Source organism: Psammomys obesus, unplaced genomic scaffold, assembly GCF_907164565.1.
Source record: "Psammomys obesus unplaced genomic scaffold, mPsaObe1.curated_primary_1811, whole genome shotgun sequence".
Classification (NCBI taxonomy): domain Eukaryota; kingdom Metazoa; phylum Chordata; class Mammalia; order Rodentia; family Muridae; genus Psammomys; species Psammomys obesus.
In genome coordinates, this window is record NW_026586383.1 from 7,264,436 (window position 1) to 7,287,395 (window position 22,960).

At 39.9% G+C, this 22,960-nt stretch overlaps 1 protein-coding gene across 1 annotated transcript in view; it reads right to left on the bottom strand.

Annotated features, from left to right (window-relative positions):
- The window catches only part of Zcwpw2 (zinc finger CW-type and PWWP domain containing 2), a 73,699-nt gene that overhangs the window by 46,523 nt on the left and 4,216 nt on the right, over positions 1 to 22,960 (bottom strand). The window contains exon 2 of the mRNA XM_055601548.1: positions 18,028 to 18,187. Within this exon, the coding sequence (XP_055457523.1) occupies positions 18,028 to 18,187 (160 nt within the window). The remainder of the gene's footprint in view (positions 1 to 18,027; positions 18,188 to 22,960) is intronic.

Sequence of the window (22,960 nt, forward strand, 5' to 3'; positions counted from 1 at the left end):
AATAATATCAGGACTTGCCATAAGCCCATGCATGACCTATCTAGTCTCAGGTTCTTGGTCACTTTAGCAGTGTCAGGTATGGGTTCCATATGAAGGATTAGGCCTTAAACCCCATTTCAAAGTGTTTGGCTATTCCTGTAACATTTGTGCCACTATTGCACTAGAAATATCTTGCAGGCAGGTTACTGCTGTAGGTCACAGAGTTTGCAGCCAGATGCTATTGGCGAGTACCTTTCTCCTCCAGGGGTGCAAAGCCTCTTCTAGCACTATGACTGCTAGTCAGTAGTGGCGAATCTTCTCATTAGGCTTAGCTTTGACTTCTGTGTTTGATAACAAATGAGTATTATTTGAAGGAATTTTTATTATGAGTGTTTGGATGGCTTTTTGCTGGTTGTTGCTGTTCTTTTGGTTTTTGTTTATTTGTTTTGTAATTCTATCTTGTGATTGGGATATATCTGGTAGTAGCTCCCTTGACAGGGCAGTGTCTTCCTTTTAGCAGTTGCTGTAAACACACATCTCATTGCTATTTTCCTACATCATTCTATTTGAATGGCATGGAGACTCTTTGTCAACTTCTGCTTCATTATCTCTAAGCATAGTCAGAGTACTGACCATTCTCAGGAGCTTCATGTCTCTTCAGCTGTGGTGACCAGAAACCCTCACTCTGCACAGATTTTTCAGAAGAAAGCTGGCGACAGTATACCGTGTTACTCAGGCTCTTGGGTACATGCATCTCATATTCAAACAAGCAACTCTTGTACTTTGCATCCTTCTTTTTCCCTATGCAGGTAAAGAGGTATAGGGAAACTGCCGCATTCAGATTTTTCTCTTAAGAAACACTTGTACGTTGATTTTTGATAGACTTACGTTACTGAAGCTACATTATGGCAATTTCCTTTGTACATTCTGCACAAACTCTGTGTGGGGTGGGGGAGAGCTATGGTAGATGTATGCACGGTGTGTACGTGTACCTACGCAATGCAGAAGCCAGAGGAGGAGAATGGGTTTCCTGTTCTTAGTCTCTCTACTAAGCTTGCTTGTTTTGGGCTACAGTGACTGGCCAACAATCTCCAGCAATCGTTCTACCTTGGACCCCTTATGGTATTGGGATTAGAGGCCTGGATTGTTCCATAGTGCGGAAATATAAACTCAAGTCATCGTTCTTGTGAAGTACATGTACGTAGCCACAGAACCATCTTTCCAGTTGTGTGTGTGTGTGTACTTTTGTGCCTTACTTTGTAATGTGGAAATACTATTTTTGTCCTCAGTTTAGAGTTCTGAACTCTTACACAGTTCACTAAAACCTGGCTATATGTAATAATGTTTACTTTCAAACTAGCTTTGATTCATATCAACATAAAAAATTTAAAAGATATTATTTACATTTCATGTTTACAACTGTTTGCCTGCCAACATGTATGTAAATAAACCACATGTGTGCTAGGTGCCTATGGAGGCTAGAAGAGGATATCAGATCCTCTAGAATTGGAGTTATAGACAATTGTGAACCACCATGTGGGTGTTGGGAACCAAACCTGTGTCCTCTGTAAGGGCAGCAAGTGCTCTAAAACACTGAATCATCTCTCCAGCCCCCACAACAATGGTGTTTTAACATGCTGTTTATGAAGAAAATGTTCTCCTCTGTGGCCCAGCAAGGCTGTTCCTAGTGTAGATACTGAGCTACCATGGGCTACATCCAAGCAGGGGTTCTAGGTTATATCCATACATGGTCCTTGGTTGGAGAAACAGTCTCATAGAGGACCCCCATGCCCTGATATATTTTGTCCTTGTGGAGCTCCTGTCCTCTCCCGGTCATACTAACTCCCCCTTTTATCATATGATTTCCTGCACTCTACCAAAGGTTTGGTTATGAGTCTCAGCATCTGCTTTGATAAGCTGCTAGGTAGAGTCTTTCAGAGGCCCTCTGCGGTAGGCTCCATTGCAGCCAGTCCTGAAGATACCTGATAAGCTAGGGTCAGATGGAAGGGGAGGAGGACCTCCCCTAGCAGTGGACTTGGAAAGGGACAGGGATGAGATGAGGGACAGAGGGTGGGATTGGGAGGGAATGAGGGAGGGGGCTATGGCTGGGATACAAAGTAAATAACCTGTGATTAATATTAAAAAATAAAAATTAAAAAAAATGTTCAAGCTCATACCATGAAGGGTTAAGACAAGTAATCTCAGCTGTGACTCTGACTCTAGAAAACTCCATACCTTTCATTATTTCTATATTATCCTGGCATTTGCACTGCCTCAATCACTGAACTCCAGGCAGAGGAGGGAAATGATACTATAGACTTGGGCACAGTAGCTTATGTCTTGTAATTCCAGCATTTGGAGACTGTAAGGCAGCGAGACTGCCAGTTCAAGGCCAGAACACACAGCTTAGGGAGGCTCTATCTCAGAATAAAATTTCAAAACTTATCTCAGCAGTTGAGTTTTTGCGTAGCAACTATAAGGCTCTGGGTTCAATCCCTAGTACTATAGAAATGAATTAGTGAATAAACAAACAAACAGAAGCAGAAATGACAAAAGTAGAAAGAAAACAATTGAAAACTGTCATAATCTTATGATTCTAAATGAAATTATTCTGAAAACATAAGTGAGCATGAAAATTTTCAGAGTCAGGTGAAGCTTGAGACTGAACAGATGGGTGAACAGGGGGAGGTAACACTGTCTGAGAAAATTCTTAGCTGTGATACCCTGCAGGGTAGAGCCTTTCAGAGGCCCCCTGTGGCAGGCTCCTGTCCTGTTCCCTGGTTTCTCCCTCTTCTGATGTCCATCATCTTTGCCTTTCTGATGGGGATTGAGCATCTTAGCCAGAGTCCTCCTTCTTGATTAGAATCTTTGGGTGTACAGATTTTAGTATGTTTATCCTATATTATATGTCTAATATCCACTTGTGGTTGAATATATACCCTGTGTGTCTTTCTGCTTCAGGGATACCTCACTCAGGATGATCTTTTCTAGTTCCCACCATTTACATGCAAATTTCCTGATTTCCTTGTTTTTTATTGCTGGGTAATATTCCATTGTGTAGATGTACCACAATTTCTGTATCCATTCCTCAGTTGAGGGGCATCTGGGTTGGGATATCAAAGCAGATGCTGAGACTTAAGGCCAACCTTTGAGCAGAACACAGGGAATCTCATGAAAGAAGTGCGAGATAGTAAGACCTGGAGAGTTCAGGAGCTCCACAAGGAGAGCAACAGAACCAAAAAATCTGGGAACAGGGTTTTTTCTCAGACTGATACTCCAACCAAGGACCATTCATGGAGATAATCTAGAACCCATGCACAGACATAGCCCAAGGCAGTTCAGTGTCCAAGTGGGTTCCATAGTAATGGGAACAGGGACTGTCTCTGACAGGAACTGATTGGCCTGCTCTTTGATCACCTCCCCCTGAATGGGGAGCAGCCTTACCAGGCCACAGAAGAAGATAATGCAGCCACCCCTGATGAGACCTGATAGACTAGGATCAGAAGGAAGGGAAGGAAGACCTCGCCTATCAGTGGACTGAGGGAGGGGCATGGGTGGAGAAAGGAAAGGAAGGTGGGATTGGGAGGGGAGGAGGGAGGGAGCTACAGAGGGGATACAAAGTGAATAAATTGTAATTAATAAAATTTTTGTTTAATTTTTAAGTTTTTAAGTCACTGTCCCATGTACTCCTTTTTCGATCAGGTGCTGTTGGTCAACTGAAGGCTTTTTATACCATTTCTCAAGACTTAAGAAGATAAATGTCCCTTGTGGTGACATTAAATGCACTGAGTGTGTTTTTGCTATTGCTTTGTGCTGATAGGAAGGGGAAACTGAAGAAATGGCGGTATGTGTTTGTCTTCCCAATAGGTAGGTGGAGAGAATTCTTCAGTACGGTACAAATTTACGTGACTGTTGCTTTGTACCTTAAGATTCTTTTGTTCACCATAGAATTAATCAAGCTGTGCTGACCTGGAGTTCAAAGAAGACAAATCTTACACCTTAGGCTTGCCTGCAACAGCAGTGTTACATTATCTTGTTTTTGCTAAATCAAATCAATTTGCGACATGTCTCACCCAACCTGGATAGGAGATTTACCTCGGTCATATTGAGGCCATGCTAGATATACATGAATTGAAAGGACACACATAGCCTTGCAAAACCATGGCAGATAATTTTCTTACCCCACCATGGCAACATAAATACACAGCCTAAATGATTTGCTGACATACCTTGACACAAGTATCTGTCCATAGGTCAAGTGACTTTGTGACAGTCACTGTGCCATCCTCCAAGGTTTGGCCACTTGCCCAAGGCACTGGCAGGACAGACTTCTATCCTCCCTCAAGTAGAGAACATGTTCTCTGTTGCTTCCCCAGTCTAGGGAAGGGCACTGGCCTCTCTAATAATAGCTCACCTGCCCACCTGTAAGAAACTCAGGTGAAGAAACTGGGAACCCTGAGGTTTGACTTAAAGAACAAAAAATTCCTGTCTTAGAAGACAAAAGGCCCAGTTATGTTGCAGGAGGAAGGAAGAGAAACAAGAAAACCATAGGAGTTATCTATCACTGACCAGCCAGTGGTGCTGGCTAGCTGTAAGAAAGAGTACTGTGCTTCTGGGATTTGGGCACACTCACATACAGGTGTGGTTGGGTTTTCCTTCCCCTCTTTGGTCCCTGACAACTCTTGTATTCCCCTTTCTATGGCTGCACTTATAAATAAGTAACAGGTACCCTTTCCTTATTTGTTTATTGTGTGTCGTGTCTGCCACTTTAAGTCTCATGAGGGCACTGAATTTGTGTTTTATTCAATGCTACATCTTTAGGAATCTTACATATGAGAGCTCAGTAAATACTGAGTATTGTTAATGTGGCATTGGCAAACCAGCCCAGACCCTGAAGGTAAAATAATACAACCCCAACAAAATCTGGTTACACTTTGTCCTCCATAAAAGTAAAGTAGACACTCTAATCAGATGAGCATCTGCCACAATGATAATGTTACTTCCAGATAGCATGGAGTCTCATCTCACCGCAGACCTACAAAGTACTTTATGGATCACTAATTCACCTCAGAGTCTATGGCCTTAGAGGCCTTTATTTTAAAGATGTTTTTTTATGTTTATGAGTGTTTTGCCTGCATGTATGTCTGTGCACCACATGTGGTCCCTGTGCCTGCAGAGGTCAGAACAGTGTATCAAATCTCCTGGAACTGCAATTATATATGGTTGTGAGCCATCATGTGGGTGCTGAAAATCAAACACAGCTCCTCTGCAAGAGCAACACGTGCTCTTAAGCACTGAGACAAAAATCTGGAAAACTGAAATCATATTACAAGCTGTTTTATTTCTCATCCTAAATTCACCAAAACAACTTCAAATACTGACCATAAATACGCTCGTTCGTTCGTTCATTCATTCATTCATCCATCTATCCATTCACTCACTCACTCATTGAAGTTCCAGGATTAAACCCCAGGCCTTGTGAACGCTAAGCAAGTGCTCTACCACTGAGCTATATTCTAACACCTTTGTTTTTGTTTTGTCCTTTGAGACAAAGTCTCACCAAGTTGCCTGGGCTGGTCTCAACCCCCGCAGCCCGGCCCAGTCTGAGCTGCCTGTCCTCCTGCCCTTGCCTCCATAGTTGCCAAGACATATGTGTACTCACTCACCTCGCCTTCAACATGGTTTCGCAGTTTCCTTTTGTATTACAGATTTAGAAACATACAGATATCAGCCCTAGACTTTAGAATCTAAAGAAGTACAACTGACATTTTGGAAGCATCTCCAATAAATATTTGAGAACATTATTACTATTATAAGATGCTGCTCATCCTGGGAAATAATAGTGATGCTGCTTCTCACACTCACGAAGCTGCAGCACTGCTCATGACACCAACCACATGCTGCCCTGCGGCAATGCTCCACTTCACCAAACGCCCATTCTGTCCTGCTGTCAGACAGACTGGTCACACTTAAAGCAATTCCAAAGAAAGTTCTTCCTTAATGGATTTCTACCACAACGGTGAGTCCTCTGGACAATAGGAGTTTCTTGTTCCTCTGAGGAAAAGGAGAACACACTCACATGTGCACAGAAGCTGCACTGCCAGTCTTCTTAGCTATCTAGTGATGCCTCCTTCTATAACCTGCCATCTTTGACCTTCAGATAACCAAGGCTTCATTGCTTAGAAAGCGTACTTAGGTTATCGGATGCTTGAAACAACTGTTGCTTGTAAAATATGGTTTACTTGTTTCTTGGTCTAAATATAAATATAACTTTTACTAATTCTAACTGAGTAGGATTTAAAATCAAATCAATTTGTTTTTCACTTTCCATATCACTGGCAAGTATGAATCAGTTGGTAAAAACACTGAGCCTCATTTACTGTGCTACTTTATATGAGACTGAGAGATAATGAGGATACAGTGAGCACTAAAAGATAAATAAAAACAAGATATGAAAATAAAATATCTACAGTGTATTTTCATTATGTGGTCTGAAATACTGAAAATGACACCATCAAGAGAACTACTTCAGTTTCTTGCTGGGTGCTCTTGGAGGTTGGGGGGTGGGGAAGATCTATGGAGGGTGGAGAAAAAAAAGTTCCCTGCTGGGTGCTCCCTGCAACATTAGAAGGGAGGATGTAGGAATAGTATAGTAAGTTGTATAAGATAAAATGACACCAACAGATCAGAAAACCACTGGATGCTAGGATAAGTGTTCCAATGATATAGACTTCAACATACATTTACACAGTATTTTGGACACCTTTAGATTCTTCTTATCAAGACGAAAATGACAACTGCTACACACCATGGTTCTTTGTTCTTAAAAAGCCCCGTATGGTGGGCTGAAGAGATGGCCCAGTGGTTAAGAGCACTGTCTGCTCTTACGAAGGACCTGGGTTCAATTCCCAGCACCCACATGGCAGCTCATAACTGTCTCTAAGCCCAATTCAGTCCAAGGGGTCTGACACCTTCTAATGCACATAAAATAAAATTAAATAAATTCTTTTTAAAGTCCCATAGGACACCATAGGTTGGTCTGTCATGTGCAGTGACATGTTGCAGAAAACACGTTTTATACTAATGTGTGACTGCCATAGTGTAACAGACTTGAAAGCAGAGTGACAGGAGAGGCAAAGGGAGAGGACCCCAGCTGCACAGTAGGGACAGAATCAGATAGCGTCTAAGGGACACCTACGTTCAGAAGGACAAGGAAGGCTTTTCTTTCAATTTGCCTAGTGAAGTTGCTTGGCTTCTTTAGCACCACAACCTCATAAACCCAACCACAATTCGACAAAGTAAATGCAATAAACACAACACACATTCAGAAGTCCTGTCTGTCTGATTCCGTGACACACAGAGAAAACATTTAACATGGAGATTATCTGCTATAAAATGGTTCTTGAGAGTTACTGAGATGGGGATAGCCAACCTGGTAAAAAGCACAGGTTTGTGGATGACTTCCCAGGGAGCAAGTTCAGGAATATGAATGTCTGGGAGCTTCACAGTAGAGCATGGTATATAGGAAGTTTGGAAAACAACTATGAAGAAAGACAACAAATTGTGATGTCAGAACTCCAGCATTTGTATTAATGATGACAACTTGTTGCTAATACTGCGTGGAGATTAAGTGAATCCCAGGTTTTCAAATCAGTGACAAGTAGCCACGGTCACGGTGAGGAGCCAGAGAGCTGCAGGAAAGAGAAGCCTCTCAGAACTAAGGACCCTGGGAAAGCCACGTGGGAAGCTCTTAACCAAGTTGACTAAATTAAAAGCAACAAACAAGGCCTTTTTGGGTTTTCCACTTGGCAGAGAACAGTTCGTTATGAATTCCATATGCTTTATGAAGATGAACAGATAACTCAATGTGAATTTTAAGCAGGCTGACACAGAATCTGAAAACTTGGAGTTTGTAGCCATATGCCTGGACTGAGGCCTGGCTGTGCTGCTGCGTGACTTCAGGTGCGGAACGTGAGCCTCAGCTATTTTAACAGTGAGGAAGGGTCACAAGAGAGGACCATTCAGCCCCCCTCTGTCCCAAAAAACGAGACAAGAATTCTGCTCACATCAAGGAGAGGCTGAGTGCATATTTCATTTATAAAGGAGTTCTATTATTTAAAGAGCCTATTACTATTTTTTAATTTACTAACCTATCTAAAGCTTATGTGGTTTTGCCAAGCACCATCCTAAACACTTCACAAATGACTCATTTAATGAGTCCCTCATAAGCCTGTGAGGGATGCATTATTACACTTCGGAGATAAGGAGGCTGAGTTTACAACTTGCTACGTCTGCATAGCTATTAAAGACAGAGCTGGAATTAGCATGCAGGCAGCCCTGCTCTGAGGTGATGGCAGCTCCATGTGAGCAGCTCTGTTGCCTTAAAGAGTTCCGAAGAGCTGCTAGCACGTGCTGTGAAAGATAAGTGGTGTTGAAAATTATAAGATACATGATAAGTGCCATTTGGTACTTTCCAAATCAGGACACTTTCATATTGCTAGAAAAAATGTTTCTAGGGCTATTAATCAGTAGTTTAAAACTTAACCATTGGGCTGCACATTAAATTCAGCTAAACTGATAAATTTAATGTTATGTATCTGTTAACACAATTTTAAAGGGGATTTTAAAACAAATCAACGTTAGTGTGTAAATTTTTAAGTATATAATATACTCATATTTCAAGTTGTAATTTTTATTTTACAAAATTGAATTAAGCCCACAGTGAGAAAGCAATTACAAACATTGCTGTGAAAACTGATAGTTAAGTAGTAGTAGTATATTAATGAATGAAGCAGAGAGCAAATCAGCATTGGTCCAGAGGTAAAAATTTTTAGACTTTTAAAAATTATATTTGTACGAGTGTTTTCCTGCATCTTTCTAGGGCACCATGCGTGACTACAGTCTATGGGGGTCAGAAGAGGGTATTGGGTTCCCTGAAAGTGGAGTTATGGATGGGTGTGAGCCAGCATGTGGGTGCTGAAAATCAAGCCTGGATCCTTTGAAAGAGTGACAAGTGCTCTTAATTGCTGAGCATCTCTCCACTTGCTCCCAGTAGATAATGTTTAAGGCCAGCGTCTGGCTAAACTGCAGCTCTCTCCTGCTGCGGTAGACAGGTGGTCTGATTAGGGCCAGAACTGGCCAAATGTGTCTAAACCAAGAGCAGTAATGGACGTCAAGGCCTAACCCTAAAACATTAATACACATGGCCACTATTTGCTACACCTGCTTGGCTTTTTATGAACAACGTATTTATAAGAAAACTGTGTTTATCCATGCAGTGCACAGACGGAGCATGTTCTCTGCTCTAAACACAGACATGGTAGTTGAGATTCATCTAAGGGGCCTTATTTAGGGTTTAGGGATCACAGGCTTTGCTGAATTCATGGATAGATTCCATTTCTTTGCTAGATTATACGTCACAAGATAAAACACAGAAGGGAATGAAAGAAAAGAAAATGAAAAAGACATTAATAAATCCAACTGTAAACTTAGGGTTATTTGAATTTAGAGCTTCACCACTCCCTCCCTGCTGGAAGAGGGTTGATTTACAACTGTTCCCTGGCTTAAGAAGCAGGTACAGTGTACTCACTATGGCAGCCTCACTCTGCCTAGACGGGGCAGTTTCATGAGCCTTGCACATTGGGAAGGCGACCACCTGTCTCATCCTTTATAAACTGAATGAAGCTGCTCATGTTGTTTGGATTTGGACTTTTAATGCAGTACAAGTTCACAGCTACCTAAATTCATAAAAGATAAAGTAGAGAACTTATTCACAAAGCAGCCTTGGCACATATAAATATGAGCGAATCAAAAAAACTGAATAGATATAGAAAAATAAGCTAGTTTCTCTCAGTCACAAGCAACAAAAACAAACAAACAAACAAACAAAAAAACATGTTAGAGACAGTAATTCTTGTCCCCTTACAAAATCCATCAAACAAGTCCCAATGTCCTTGAGTGAGGCATTGCAGATGGTGGCACCCTTCATTCAACAGGAGGTCAGACTTACCACACGGTTCCAACAGAACTCCTGTCTACACTACAGTAGGAATGTGGCTCATACTGGGTGGCTCATATATATCTTCCTGCAACCTCAACTTCAGGGAATCCCTATGCCCTCTTCTGGCCTTTTGGGTACTGCAAGAACATGTACATACTCACACATAGGCACACACATACACATAATTAAAAATAAAACATATCTTCAAATTCTTAAAAAGGTAAAAAATTAAAGGCAGAAAATTGGAACATGCTCATAAACAATATTAATGATTACTATCTTCTGATGCTATTATAAACAGAACTGGTTTAATGATTTCCCTTTCAGGCTGTTTATAGTTAGTGCATGACAATGCAACTGATATTTGGATGTTGACTTTGATTAATTCATTAATTTGTTATTTCTAATGTGTGTGTGTGTGTGTGTGTGTGTGTGTGTGTGTTCCTTGGGAATATGTAAAAAATTCATACTCTCTGAAAAGAGATGACTTCCCTTGCTCCTTTCCAATTTGTATATTTGCTCTTTCTTTGTTATGGAAGCGTAGGTTTAACTAGAACCGGCAACAAAGGACACCTGCGCTTGCTCCTGCCCTTGCAGGAGGGCCTTCAGTCTGCTGTCGAGGGAGCATGATGCTGACTACAGGGTTTTCACACATGACTTTACTATGTGGGGCAGTCCCCTTCTATTCTTAATTACTGAGTGCTCTTATCAGAAGAGTATGGAATCTTGCCAAATACTTTTTTTTTTTGCATTGACTGAAATTATGTTTTCCCTTCATCCTGTTAATTTTCTACACTGCCCTGCCTGACTTTCATTTGTAGATACATCTTTGCCTTCTGGGGTAAACTCTATTTAGATATAATGAATACTTTTGGCAAATGTTTTGTCAACACGAAACAAACCTAAGCAAGCTAAAATCAAACCGTACTGCACAGGATGAGGATGCACACTGCTCTGCATCCCTGCTTAACACCGCATTTACTCTCTTAGCTGTGTCCTTTGTGAGAAATGTGGACATTATATTTTAGACCCTGAATGGCCAGACATTAAGGGCACTTGTTGCTTTTCCAGAGAATCTGGGTTCAGTTCCCAGTACTCACATCACAGCTCACAACCATCCTTAGCTCCAGTTCCAGGGTTTCCAGGACCCTCTTCTTGCCTACATGGGTACAAGGTACCCATATGGTGCCCTTATATACATGTAGGCAAAACACTCATAAAGATAAAATAACAATAAATAAATATTTTAAAAACCTAAGTCCATAACACTGAACTTTTAATTTACAACAGTCTATCTTTGGCAATAGACAAAAGCTTGACTCTTTCCACATTCTACCCAACTCTTTCAGTTCTTGAGGGTATGAAATGGCTTTTTATTTTAGTCTACAGTATAAACTGATTATTATTTAAGTTAATTAGTCTCTTATGCACATAAAATGTAAATAAAAGCTGCAACAATACTTGGACTCTAAAATATTTTAAAGTGTTAATCTCAAATCATGTAGCATATAAAAAAATAGTTACAAAATGGTTACAGTGCTAGTGTTTATGTTCACTTATCTTTATTGAGCTTTTATTATTCCTTCACTAGGCTACAAGGTACTGTCAAGGGTCCTTCCTATTCACCCTGCAGGTTCCTGTATTTCACACAGAACAGATTTCGTGGCAGTGAGCTCTCTCAGCTTCATTACCTGGGAATGTCTTAGCTTCTGTCAATTTTGGGGAACAGTTTTGTCAGACACAGCTTCTTTATTGACAACTTTTTTTCTTTCAGTAATTTGAATATATCATAGCACACTGTGTTGGGCCAGGAAGTCTCTGACAGGAAGCTATGGATACTCTTACTGAGAATGTGTATATGGAAGGTGGTCCATCTTCCTGCTCCATTCGGCCTCTCCTCACCGTTGTCTGGCTGGCTTGCCTCCTTCCAGCCTCTGCGTGCTCCGACTTAAACTTCCTGGATATTTATAGGGATGTCTCCCATAGTCTTGATGTAGTTTTGCACTATTATCTTTTCAGATGTTCTTTGTCCCATCTCTCTTGCCCTCTTGAAACTCCTGCTGACTGAATGACACAACCCCCCTTAGACTCTCTTTTTCTTTCACCATTTTTTGGTTTTTAGACCCCAAATCTCGATTGTTTGTCTTTGAGCTTGTTTGCTTATTTGTTTACTGATTTCTGAAATCTGTTTCTATCTCCCTATAATAATCTTTTCATTTGGTTACTGAACTTGTCTGCATCAGGATTTCCTTTATTGGCAGGGAGAATAACTCATTGGTGGAATACTCTGCCAGCAAGCTGGAGACTGAGGGCTCAATCAACATCTTCATAGACACATATGTATGCACAAACACATGTGCATGTGCACACACATGGAATTTTGCTTTTACTCTTAAGTTTATCTCCTTACTGATTTTCCATATATCCATCCATATGACATTTCATAAATTCCTTATCTTCTGTTAGTTCTAACAGCATCTTCAAAGCAGTTGCTTTAGATAGCCTTTGTCTCTTTCACTTGTCATCAGGTCTTTCTTTGGGACACTCTGGTTGTCTATTTCTCTTTACTCAGTCACAGTTCCCAATTTACAGTCTTGGGAGTTTTCTCTGAATCTGGATGCCTGCGAAAATCATGTGGTAACTCTAGGAACAAATCCTCTCCTTCTGTCACAACTTGGTTTTTGTCCGTTTTGTTTTTTAGCTGTGGTAGCTGTTGGCTTGCAAAAACTAGCAGGTGAAGATATATTATCAGGGGAGACACTTGTGACCCTCCTTTTGGCTATTAGATGGTGGAAACAATGGGCCTATGCTGGAGGAAGTGAAAAAAGAGTGAAGCCCTGGTGCCTGCCAGCAGATGGGCTTCATTTTAGGAAGCAAGTTTTTATGTTCTAGGCTCTGATAAATTAAATTAACACATGCATATCTCCTGGCTTTTTACTTTGTCTCCTCTATAAAATTGTAACACTTACAGAAGAAAAGGAGAGAAACTTGAGATCTCTCTCCCTGGTTGGTTTGTAAATAAACTGATTTCTTTTATTAATCTGTCCCCTAATTTCTGCTAGGAAGCAGTGAGTTCATGAATTTAAGTACCCCTTACAACAGGCTTTCTCCCAAAGATTAGCCTTACATTTAACTGCAGGCTTCCCAGCCTGAGCCTGCCATTTTCTACTTTTCCTGTATATGCAGTTACTCTCTAGAATTTTAATTTCTTATCTTTAATGTCAGGTGACCAAAAAGAGAAAAAAAAAGGGGGTGATCAAAGGTGAGGAAGAAAGTGTCTCAGTTTCCCACCACACTGGGAGCCACTTCAGCTGAGGGGAAAAGAGCTTGCAAAATAGAAGAGCGGGGCAACCTCGGCTGCCATCATCTTCTTTGAATGCAGCCTTGTGATCACAGGCAACACTTATGGTCAACATCCCCAGTGCTTGGGGACAGCTGATCTTGAGAGCTGTGTAAGTTTCTCCAGAAACATCTGGTGCATGTGGTTACTGTCTAGGTAAAAACTGAACCTTAATGTTTGGTGGTCCATCATCTCAGAATCTTCTCTGTGAACACTTAAGAGAAGTGAGTATTCTTTAACACGGGAGGAGTTGACTTTAGGTGTCATTGCAACTACTAATGAAGACTAATATAAATGATATTGACTCCAACTTACAATTCTGTTGCCCAGATTTCTCAAGGAATTAATGTTTTATGGTCTTGTCTGCCCTGGGGCACCTATATCGTCAGATACTAACTCTACATTGCCTTCAACTCTTTTTAGAGTATATCTTAATGTATCAATTAGTGTAATAATTATTGATAAAGAAACCCTGCCACCTGTGTGTAGAAAGAGAGACTGAGTATTTTTGTGGGCTCAGCAATTAAATTAAGTCAGCAGATCCATAAACCAGTCAGATAAAAATGGCTTTTCCAAAACTCAAAACCACACAATCATGACTGAAATGAAAGGGAGAAATGTTTTTCATTATATAAAATAAAAAATAAATTTTCTCACAAATGCATAGACTGCCTTTCTAGACAAATTTATTTCAATCTCATCCAATATAGGTACAATAAAGTGTATATAGTCCATAGTTAATGGAAATCCAAAAATATTTCATTATTTGAACCAAGCTATGAAGTAAGATTTCATCAGCTATAGACAAAATGATCTACTGCTAAAATTCTTCAGCTGGTGTTAGGAAAATTGACCAAACACCGTGTGCAGTTCACAGCCTTCCTTCCCTGCCCAAGCAGGAATTCTAAGAAAGCCATTGTTGTCTACCATCCATTATGTCAGAACAAACGCAGTAGTGCAATGTAGAGCTGCATTTCACAAGACAGAGCTCCAGGGCACAGAGGACCATAAAACATTAACCCTGGGAAATTTAGGCAATAAAATTGTAAGTTGGAGTTAATATCATCTACATCTCCCCAAACTGGAAAATGTCCATTATTCCTAGTCTGAAGGTAATCATTTTCAACCACTTTGGGGAACTTTTTTCTCCTTTCTTGTCAGCCTTTTCTAAGTCTGTCTTCTTACATTATTTCCTGAGCAACTGAAACAATAAGGTTTGCCATCCCTCAGTTTCCCCTTCCTGGGGAGCATAAATATTCAGATAACCAAGAGTGTAGAGTCTGGGCATAGCAGGAAAGTTTGGCATGTAATAGCTGAATTTGAGGAACTGGATCATCCTCTTTCTATCATTTGCAAAGGTACAAGTAGGGAAAAAAACTACAAATAGGAGCACTAAGGGCAGAGGCCAAGCCCTAAATAACAGTCAAAGGAAGAGCATCCCAGAGCCTGTGAGCATCTAGCAAGTCATCTACACAGATCCCTACCTGGGGAATTTGGAAAGGGAGAAGGGAAGCAAACATCCCTCCCAGCCTTACTCCCTCGCCCTCTTCCTTAAACTGTCAATTCTCATAAGCAGGCCTGAGTTCCTGGTCTTTGTGTGGATTTCTGCTGAATCCTTTAGTAAGTTAAAAACAAAGAACACATGGCTCTTGACTCCAGAGTTAGGCTGTCTTCTTTTTTTCCCCCTGCCCCAGGGATTGATGGTAAATTAATCCTGACAAAATTTGAATATCAAGAATAATATGTAGCTGGGCTGGGCGTGGTTGCACATGCCTTTAATCCCAGCACTTGGGAGGCAGAGGCAGGCGGATCTCTGTGAGTTCCAGGCCAGCCTGGTCTACAAATTGAGTCCAGCATGCCAGGGCTACACAGAGAAACCGTGTCTCAATCACCCCTCTGCAAAAAAAAAGAAAGAAAAGAAAAAGAGAAGAACATGTATTCAGATAACTTATAATTAAATATATAAAATACAAATAAATATAATTTTTTAGAAACACCTTACTCTTTCCTAGCTTCATGAGCAGCTAGGTTTCCCCACCCTTTAGAAGGAAGGAGAGGACAAAGAAAAAACAGTCCGTATTTCTGTCTCTGCTTGCCAGCAGAACTGTCTAAGAATACACCCACAAGGGAAAGCAGAAAAGGGACTTCATTGTGGGGTGGTTGGGTTCGCTAACATAAAGTAGATCCATGTGGTGGTCTGTCGTGGTTACATATTTTCACTTAAATGGTGTTTCCTTTTAACAGCTTTCAAACTAAATTTTAATAAATAAATAAATAAATAAATGCTACATATGCCAAAGATAACATAAACCCATTTTAAACAATCTCAAATTGCCACAGATTTCATTTACTAAGAATGGATTATGTGCCTTATCTATATATACACTGAGATAAAGACCTGTATGTATCCGCCTCAATATTAAAAGAAAAAAAAAGCCATCAAAACTGAGTCAAACATATCTGTATTTACAGTGCCCACTTTTTAACGGGTTTTTAGTGACAGCATGGTTTGCAGATCAAAGGCTTCTGGGCCAGCTCTAAGCACAGATGGCTGAGCTGACTTATACTCACCAAGGTACTCCTTGGGAACAGGACCAGCTCACCTCTTCTCCCAAGCCTGAGAAGCCAATCTATTAATTAATTGTAATGTGTGAATTAAAGTTTAATAAGAGTGAAAAGACACCAAAGGAGTTAATGTAATGAAATCCTCTGTTTGAAATGTGAATAGCTTGTTGTTTCCATAATTAATTTCCTGTGACTGATGCTGAAACTTACAGTGTCAGGAGAATTTTAAAAATGGCAAAATCTTAAAAACATTTCAAACGTGCTTTCTGCAGTTGATCCCTACTACACTGCCACTGGAAGAGAAAAGCTTTTAAACTCCACAGCTATTTCATATCCACAATTTCTTTTTCAAATTAAATTTTTATTTTTAATATTAATTACAGTTTATTTACTTTGTATCCCAGCTGTAGCCCCCTCCTTCATGCCTTCCCAAGCCTACCCTCCTTCCCTCATGTCCTTCCATTCCCCTCTCTAAGTCCACTGATAGGGGAGGTCTTCTTCCCCTTCCATCTGACCCTAGCTTATCAGGTCTCATCAGGACTGGCTGCATTATTTTCCTTTGTGGTCTGGTAAGGCTGCTCCCCACTCAGAGAGAGGTGGTCAAAGAGCCAGCCACTGAGTTCATGTCAGAGACAGTCCCTGTTCCCCTTACTAGGGAACCCACTGCCATGGGATACATCTGAGCAGGGGTTCTAGGTTATATCCATGAATGGTCCTTGGTTGGATTATCAGTCTCAGAAGAGACCCCTGTGCCCAGATATTTTTTGTTCTGTTGCTCTCCTTGTGGAGCTCCTGTTCCCTCCAGGTCTTACTATCTCCCCCTTCTTTCATAAGATTCCCTGTGCTCTGCCCAAAGTTTGGTTATGAGTCTCAGCATCTGCTTCGATACACTGCAGGGTAGAGTCGTTCAGATGCCCTCTGTGGTAAGCTCCTGTCCTGTTTCCTGTTTTCTCCTTCTTCCAATGTCCATCCCATTTGTCTTTCTGAGTGGGGATTGATCATGTTACCCAGGGTCCTCCTCCTTATTTAGCTTCTTTAGGTGTACAAATTTTTTTTAGGTTTATCCTATATTATATGTCTAATATCCACCTATAAGTGAGTATATACCATGTATGTCTTTCTGCTTCTGGGATACCTCACTCAGGATCAGGGAGATACAAATCAGAATGACCCTGAGATTTCACCTTACACCCATCATAATGGCTAAGATCAAAAACTCAAGTGACAATAGATGCTGGAGAGGATGTGGAGAAAGGGGAACCCTTCTCCACTGCTGGTGGGAATGTAAACTTGTACAACCACTTTGGAAATCAATCTGGCACTTTCTCAGACAATTAGGAATAGCACTTCCTCAAGATACAGCTATGCCACTACTAGGCATATATCCAAAAGATGCTCAAGTACACAACAGGATATTTGTTCAACCATGTTTGTAAAAGCTTTATTCGTCATAGCCAGATGATTACGAAAACAACCAGATGTCCCTCAATGGAGGAATGGATACAGAAATTGTGGTACATTTACACAATGGAATACTACTCAGCAATTAAAAACAAGGAAATCATGAAATTTGCAGGCAAATGTTGGGATCTAGAAAAGATCATCCCGAGTATAGTATCCCACAATTTCTTTTAAAATATCATGTTTCCCCTGCACATATGTAGCCTATGGCAGGTCAGTGTCCAAGTGGGTTACCTAGTAATGGGAAGAGGGACTGCCTCTGACATAATCTGATTGGCCTGCTCTTTGATCACCTCCCCCTGAAGGGGGAGCAGCCCTACCAGGCCACAGAAGAGGACAATGCAGCCACTTTTGAAGAGAACTGATAGACTAAGATCAGAAAGGAGCGGAGAAACTCCCCTATCAGTGGACTTGGGGAGGGGCATGCATGCAGAAACGGGAGGGAGGGTAGGATTGGGAGGGGAGGAGGGAGGGGCTTATGGGGGATACAAAATGAATAAAGTGTAATTAATAAAAAATAAAAAAAGTTAAAACAATCATGTTTCAATTTAAAAGCATACTATGCATTATTTCGTTTATATAAATCCAAATGTAAATAATTAGCTTTTAAAATCTGAGCTAAAATTGACCATAAGTACAGGAAAGTCCAGAGAGCATGAAGTTTTGATGTTACAGTACCTACCTGTAATGTGAGACTAAAATGTCCAACAAATGCTGCACTCATCCAGGCTGTAGAGTGGGGCTCACCCAGATACTCTATATAATAGTTTTCAACATTTCCATCCTGGTCATAGGTCACGTATTTCCCTTTGAAAGGATCAGGACAAAGTATCCCTGGCCAACTTAAAAAAAAAAAGGCAAAATAATTTTCATTCTTTTAAAAAAGGAAGCCATTGACATATTTGTCACAATTAAATATTGGTCTTGTTTCTTTGAATTTTAATGACTTCTACAAATATAAACATTCCTATTTACACTTTTCAAAGATAATAAACAAGTAGTAAATTATATCTTTGTAACTACAAAATGTTTTGATACTGTCACAGACAGGAAAAAAAAAAAGAACTTTAAAAGTAATGATATCCAGAAACCATAAGACATCACTAATGGGCAAAAGGGGGGAAGATACATCAAATTCTCTGCAGAGTTAAATTAACTCTAGCTAAGAAGAATAATTAATTACCAAAATGTTAACCACTGACATGGCTTATGCCAAAGTGAGAGAAAGCTATGTGGATGGATGGATGGATGATGGATGGATGGATGGATGGATGGATAGATACATACATACATATATACATTGATACATAGATGATAAATATGTATATACATACATACATAGGTGAATGATAGATAGATGATAGATGTGATAGATGATATTATAGGGTAGAGAGCTAAGACATATCTATGTGCAGATAACAGGTGATACATAGATAGGTGATGGAAAGCCATGCTATGCTAGATAGACATGATGATGGCTTATATATAAATGATGATTTTTAGATAATAAAAGACAGACAGCTATAAAGTACTAATAGCTTAAAGATAAATGGTAGGTGATAGATTATAGATAAATGATAGATGCATCTCTATAGGCAAATAGATAACAGAAAGATTGATAGGTGATAAGCAGAAAAATAGCTCAAAGATGAAACTGATGACACTGTAGAGTGAACTACAGAAAGAGCAGCTCCACCATTCTAAACTGCTCTTTCCTCTCTGTCTGCTCCATTGACAAGTCACTAGTTTGCTAAAAAAAAAAAAAATTCAGAACTCTCAGTAAATTTTTATTTAAAAAATATTATGTTGAGAGGTTGGAGAGATGACTCAGTGGTTAAGAGCACTACCTGCTCTTCCAGAGCATCCAGGTTCAGTTCCCAGCACCCACATGGCAGCTCACAACTATCAGCAACTCCAATCCTAGAGGATCTGATGCCCTCTCTGATTTCCACAGGCACAAGGCACAAACATATAAAATAAAATTTAAATTTAAAAATGACATGTTTGGCTGGATGCAATGGTGTGTGCCTGTTGTTCCAGCCCTCAGGAGGCAGAAGCAGATGGATTTCCATGAGTTTAAGGCCAACCTGGTCTACAAAGAAAGTCCAGGACAGTTAAGGCTACAAAGAAAAAAAAAACTATCTTGAAAAGTTATGTATGGATATATATAATGGTATGTTTATTGTGACAAAAACCTCTAATTGACCTCATTCTCCCTTTGGACAATCAGTTACCACTTATGTAGCTTTCATTTTTCTACTTTCTGTCTAAATTTGATTTTTCTTTTAATTATTACTTTTTAATTATTGGTATGTGCATGTCAAAAAGTAGAAGAGCAATATGTACTCTTAATTGCTAAGCCATTTCTTTAGCCCCTGATTTTTCTTTTTCACATCAGCAGCCTAAAGCTCAGGTCCATAACAAAATTGCTAAGTGAAAACGGAAAACAATATCCAATACGGAGCCTAAACCGGAAATTAGAGAGCAAGTCCTGAAAAACTGCTGCTGTGAGAAAACCCACTCCACTCTATTTATTTGATTTATTAGATTCTATATTAAAAGGAAAGCTAAAAACTAAAACACTCACAGGCCACAGTCATCTTCAAAATGCTCTGATTATGGATACAAATGAAAACACATTTAAGGCCTTTATCCCAGCACTCACAAGGCAGAGGCAGACGGGTCTCCGTAAGGTTGAGGCCAGGCTGGCCAACACCCAGTTCCAAGCCAGCCCGGCCACATAGTGTGATCATGTCTTCAACAAACAAAGTTTGCACAACCAAGAAAACTGGGACATTCAAGTAATGCATTTGATCAATATTTTAAAAATAATTTTAGGTGATTATTTAATGCTACAGTAGAAAATGAAGCAGAGCATGATAGGCAATTTTATACTCTACAGTTCTGATCTAGGCTCTGGGGTAGAACTGGCAGAGAAGAGTGTGGTATCGGGCAAGGGAATCGGTAAGAGCTCCTAGAGCATTCTGTGGTGCCCATCACCACCAACCTTCATCCTCCTGATGAGGTAGGAAAATATCTTCTTTATTGAAGCATGAAAACATGGGTTTTACAGACAGAACTTTTCAGGAAGATGATGTTGTTGTGTAGGGTGTAATGCGTCAAATACGTACACCATGTAGGAATAAAAGAACTATCTGGCTTCTACAGATCCCCTGCTCAATGATAAATCTGAGGTCGCAACACAGTCACGAGGTAACGTTTCTACGACATATAAAAAACCCTTCCCTTTTACCCATTCAACCAGTGAGAAATGCTGCTGCCTTAAAATGAAGCCCAGAGCAAGGGTGTGCTACCAGGTCCTACAACTGAACAGGAAGTAGAGAAGTTTGTCTGAGGAAGGCTGCCTTTTGCTTTCAGATAAATCACACTAATTAGTGCTATGTGTCCTATTTAATCTATGTGTTAAATCATCAATTTCTTATATATTTCATATTAACATATATAAATTGACTCTCTTGGAAAACTGCACCTCTGAAATTAAAATGATTATTTTGTATTCAAGTGGCAAAATGCAAATTGTTGGCTTGAAATGCTTTGTTAGGATCCAATCCATTTTTTTTTTATCCATAGCAAACATTTTATACAGATTTATTTTCCCTCTCTAGCCTCAAATGACCCTCCTGCCTCATCCTCTAGAGCGCTGGGATTACAGGTGTGGCAGCATGTCCAATTTGAATTAAGTTTTAAATGTTTTCCAGCACTCCAACATCTTGCACACCACTGTGGGAATAAAGCAGGAAAAAGGACAGAAAGCAAGTGAGGATCCCATGGGGGAAAATCATGGTAGAACTCTGACAAGAGTTTATAGCTCAAGATCTATTATGTGTATGCCTAACCTGTATCTAACACTGCAACCCTGAAAACCACAGCTCTGTCCAGCGCTATGTAGCCAGCACTGTAAAGTGGAGAGTTAGTATGATTCAAGAAACCCACACTCCCAATTAAGCTTTGGCACCTGGGTCTTGCTATGGTCTCTTGTGTGATATCAAATGTGTAGCCTATATATTTTGTTTTTCATAAATGAAAAGTCTGTCATTATCACAGGGCTTAACTTTGTCCTGCCAAATGAAATGTTGAAAGCCCAATTTCCTTTGTTTCAGAAGGTGACTGTATTTAGAAAAATAGGCCTTTAAAGATGTAACTAAGAAAGCTGATATGGTGTTGCGTGTACTCCTTGCACTCAGAAGACGGAGGCAGGAGGGTCAGGAGTCCAAGGCCAGCTGCACTCCAGGAGAGGCTGTCTCAAAACAACAACAGCAACAAGCAGCTCAGTTAAACCTGAGCTCATTAGGACAGGCTCTGTGTCCAAGACAGCTTGTCTCATGGGAAGAAACAGGATACAGACGTGCAGAGGGTAGGGTGTGTGAGGATATGGCAAGAAGGTGACCATTTGTAAGCCAAACAAAGAGCCTTGGAAGAACTTAGCCATGTGATACCTTGACCTCGGGACTGGAGCCTGTAGAGAAATGCATCTGACTTAGGTAGTCAACTCCAGTGTTACCGCAGCCCTCGGAAGATAAGATGACTGTGTGTGTGAGAATAACTGTGAGCTGAGAACAAGAAGAGGGACTTGGAAATACCTCCCCTTCGTTTAGCAAGAGGCAAGGTGCGTGCCTTTTGCAGGTTCAGAAGTATATGGTGTGCCAGAATGTGGAAGAAAATTAACTATGATACCAATACACAAAGTACTACTCTCTTGACAACTGTTTGTTTTTAATTATAGAAAAATTAATAAGCCTTTCTAGATTCTACATCAATCTCTCTTTACCCTTCTTGAATCAACTCACTTGAGCAACAGTAACTAAATGCTGGTGAGATGGAGTTCCTTTTCTTAAAAGCTGCCTGTAAAGCCACAGGTTAATAAAAACCCACTCAGTCAGTGCTATGCTGCTAAGTATCTATACAGCCAACAGCTATCTTTCTACTTCAGAATCTAGAGCAGTACTTATTTAAGATCCAATGTTGGACTGTTTCTTGTGGGCTAACTCTATTTTTACATTTTACTATTGTAATTTATCTTGTTATTATCATTCTGTACATTTGTGCCACCAAATAAACAATACAAATGGATTTCAGTTTCTTAATTTAAAATTTAAATTTGTGCTCAACTTAGCTCATAAGGAGGAACAGAAATGAAACACAGACTACTCTCTGAAATGCATTCAACTCTGAAAAAGGGGAGACGCAATTGCTTGTTTGTTTGTTTGTTTGTTTGTTTGTTTTCAGGCCTGTTGATGGCAATAATCACAAACTAAAGATAATTTAGGAACTGGATTAAAACATATTTCAAATCCTTTACTTAAGTTACTAATTCCTAATAAAACTTTGTTTTTCAGATATACTAATTGATAAAAGCAAATTCATCTCTTAAATTACAATTAAACTACTGAAACTTCAAATTTCCCACTGGGAATTGCTTTCAAAATGAATTTTCAACTCTGCTTACAAAATGGTTGCTTTAGAAATGAAAAATGATGGAGAACTATAAGTCCCTTTATGATAACTTCAGTAAATGTTCATATTATGTGTCCCTCAAAATACTGGATCTTATATAATCAATTAATGTTTGTGTTAATTATTAATGTGGGAGAAAA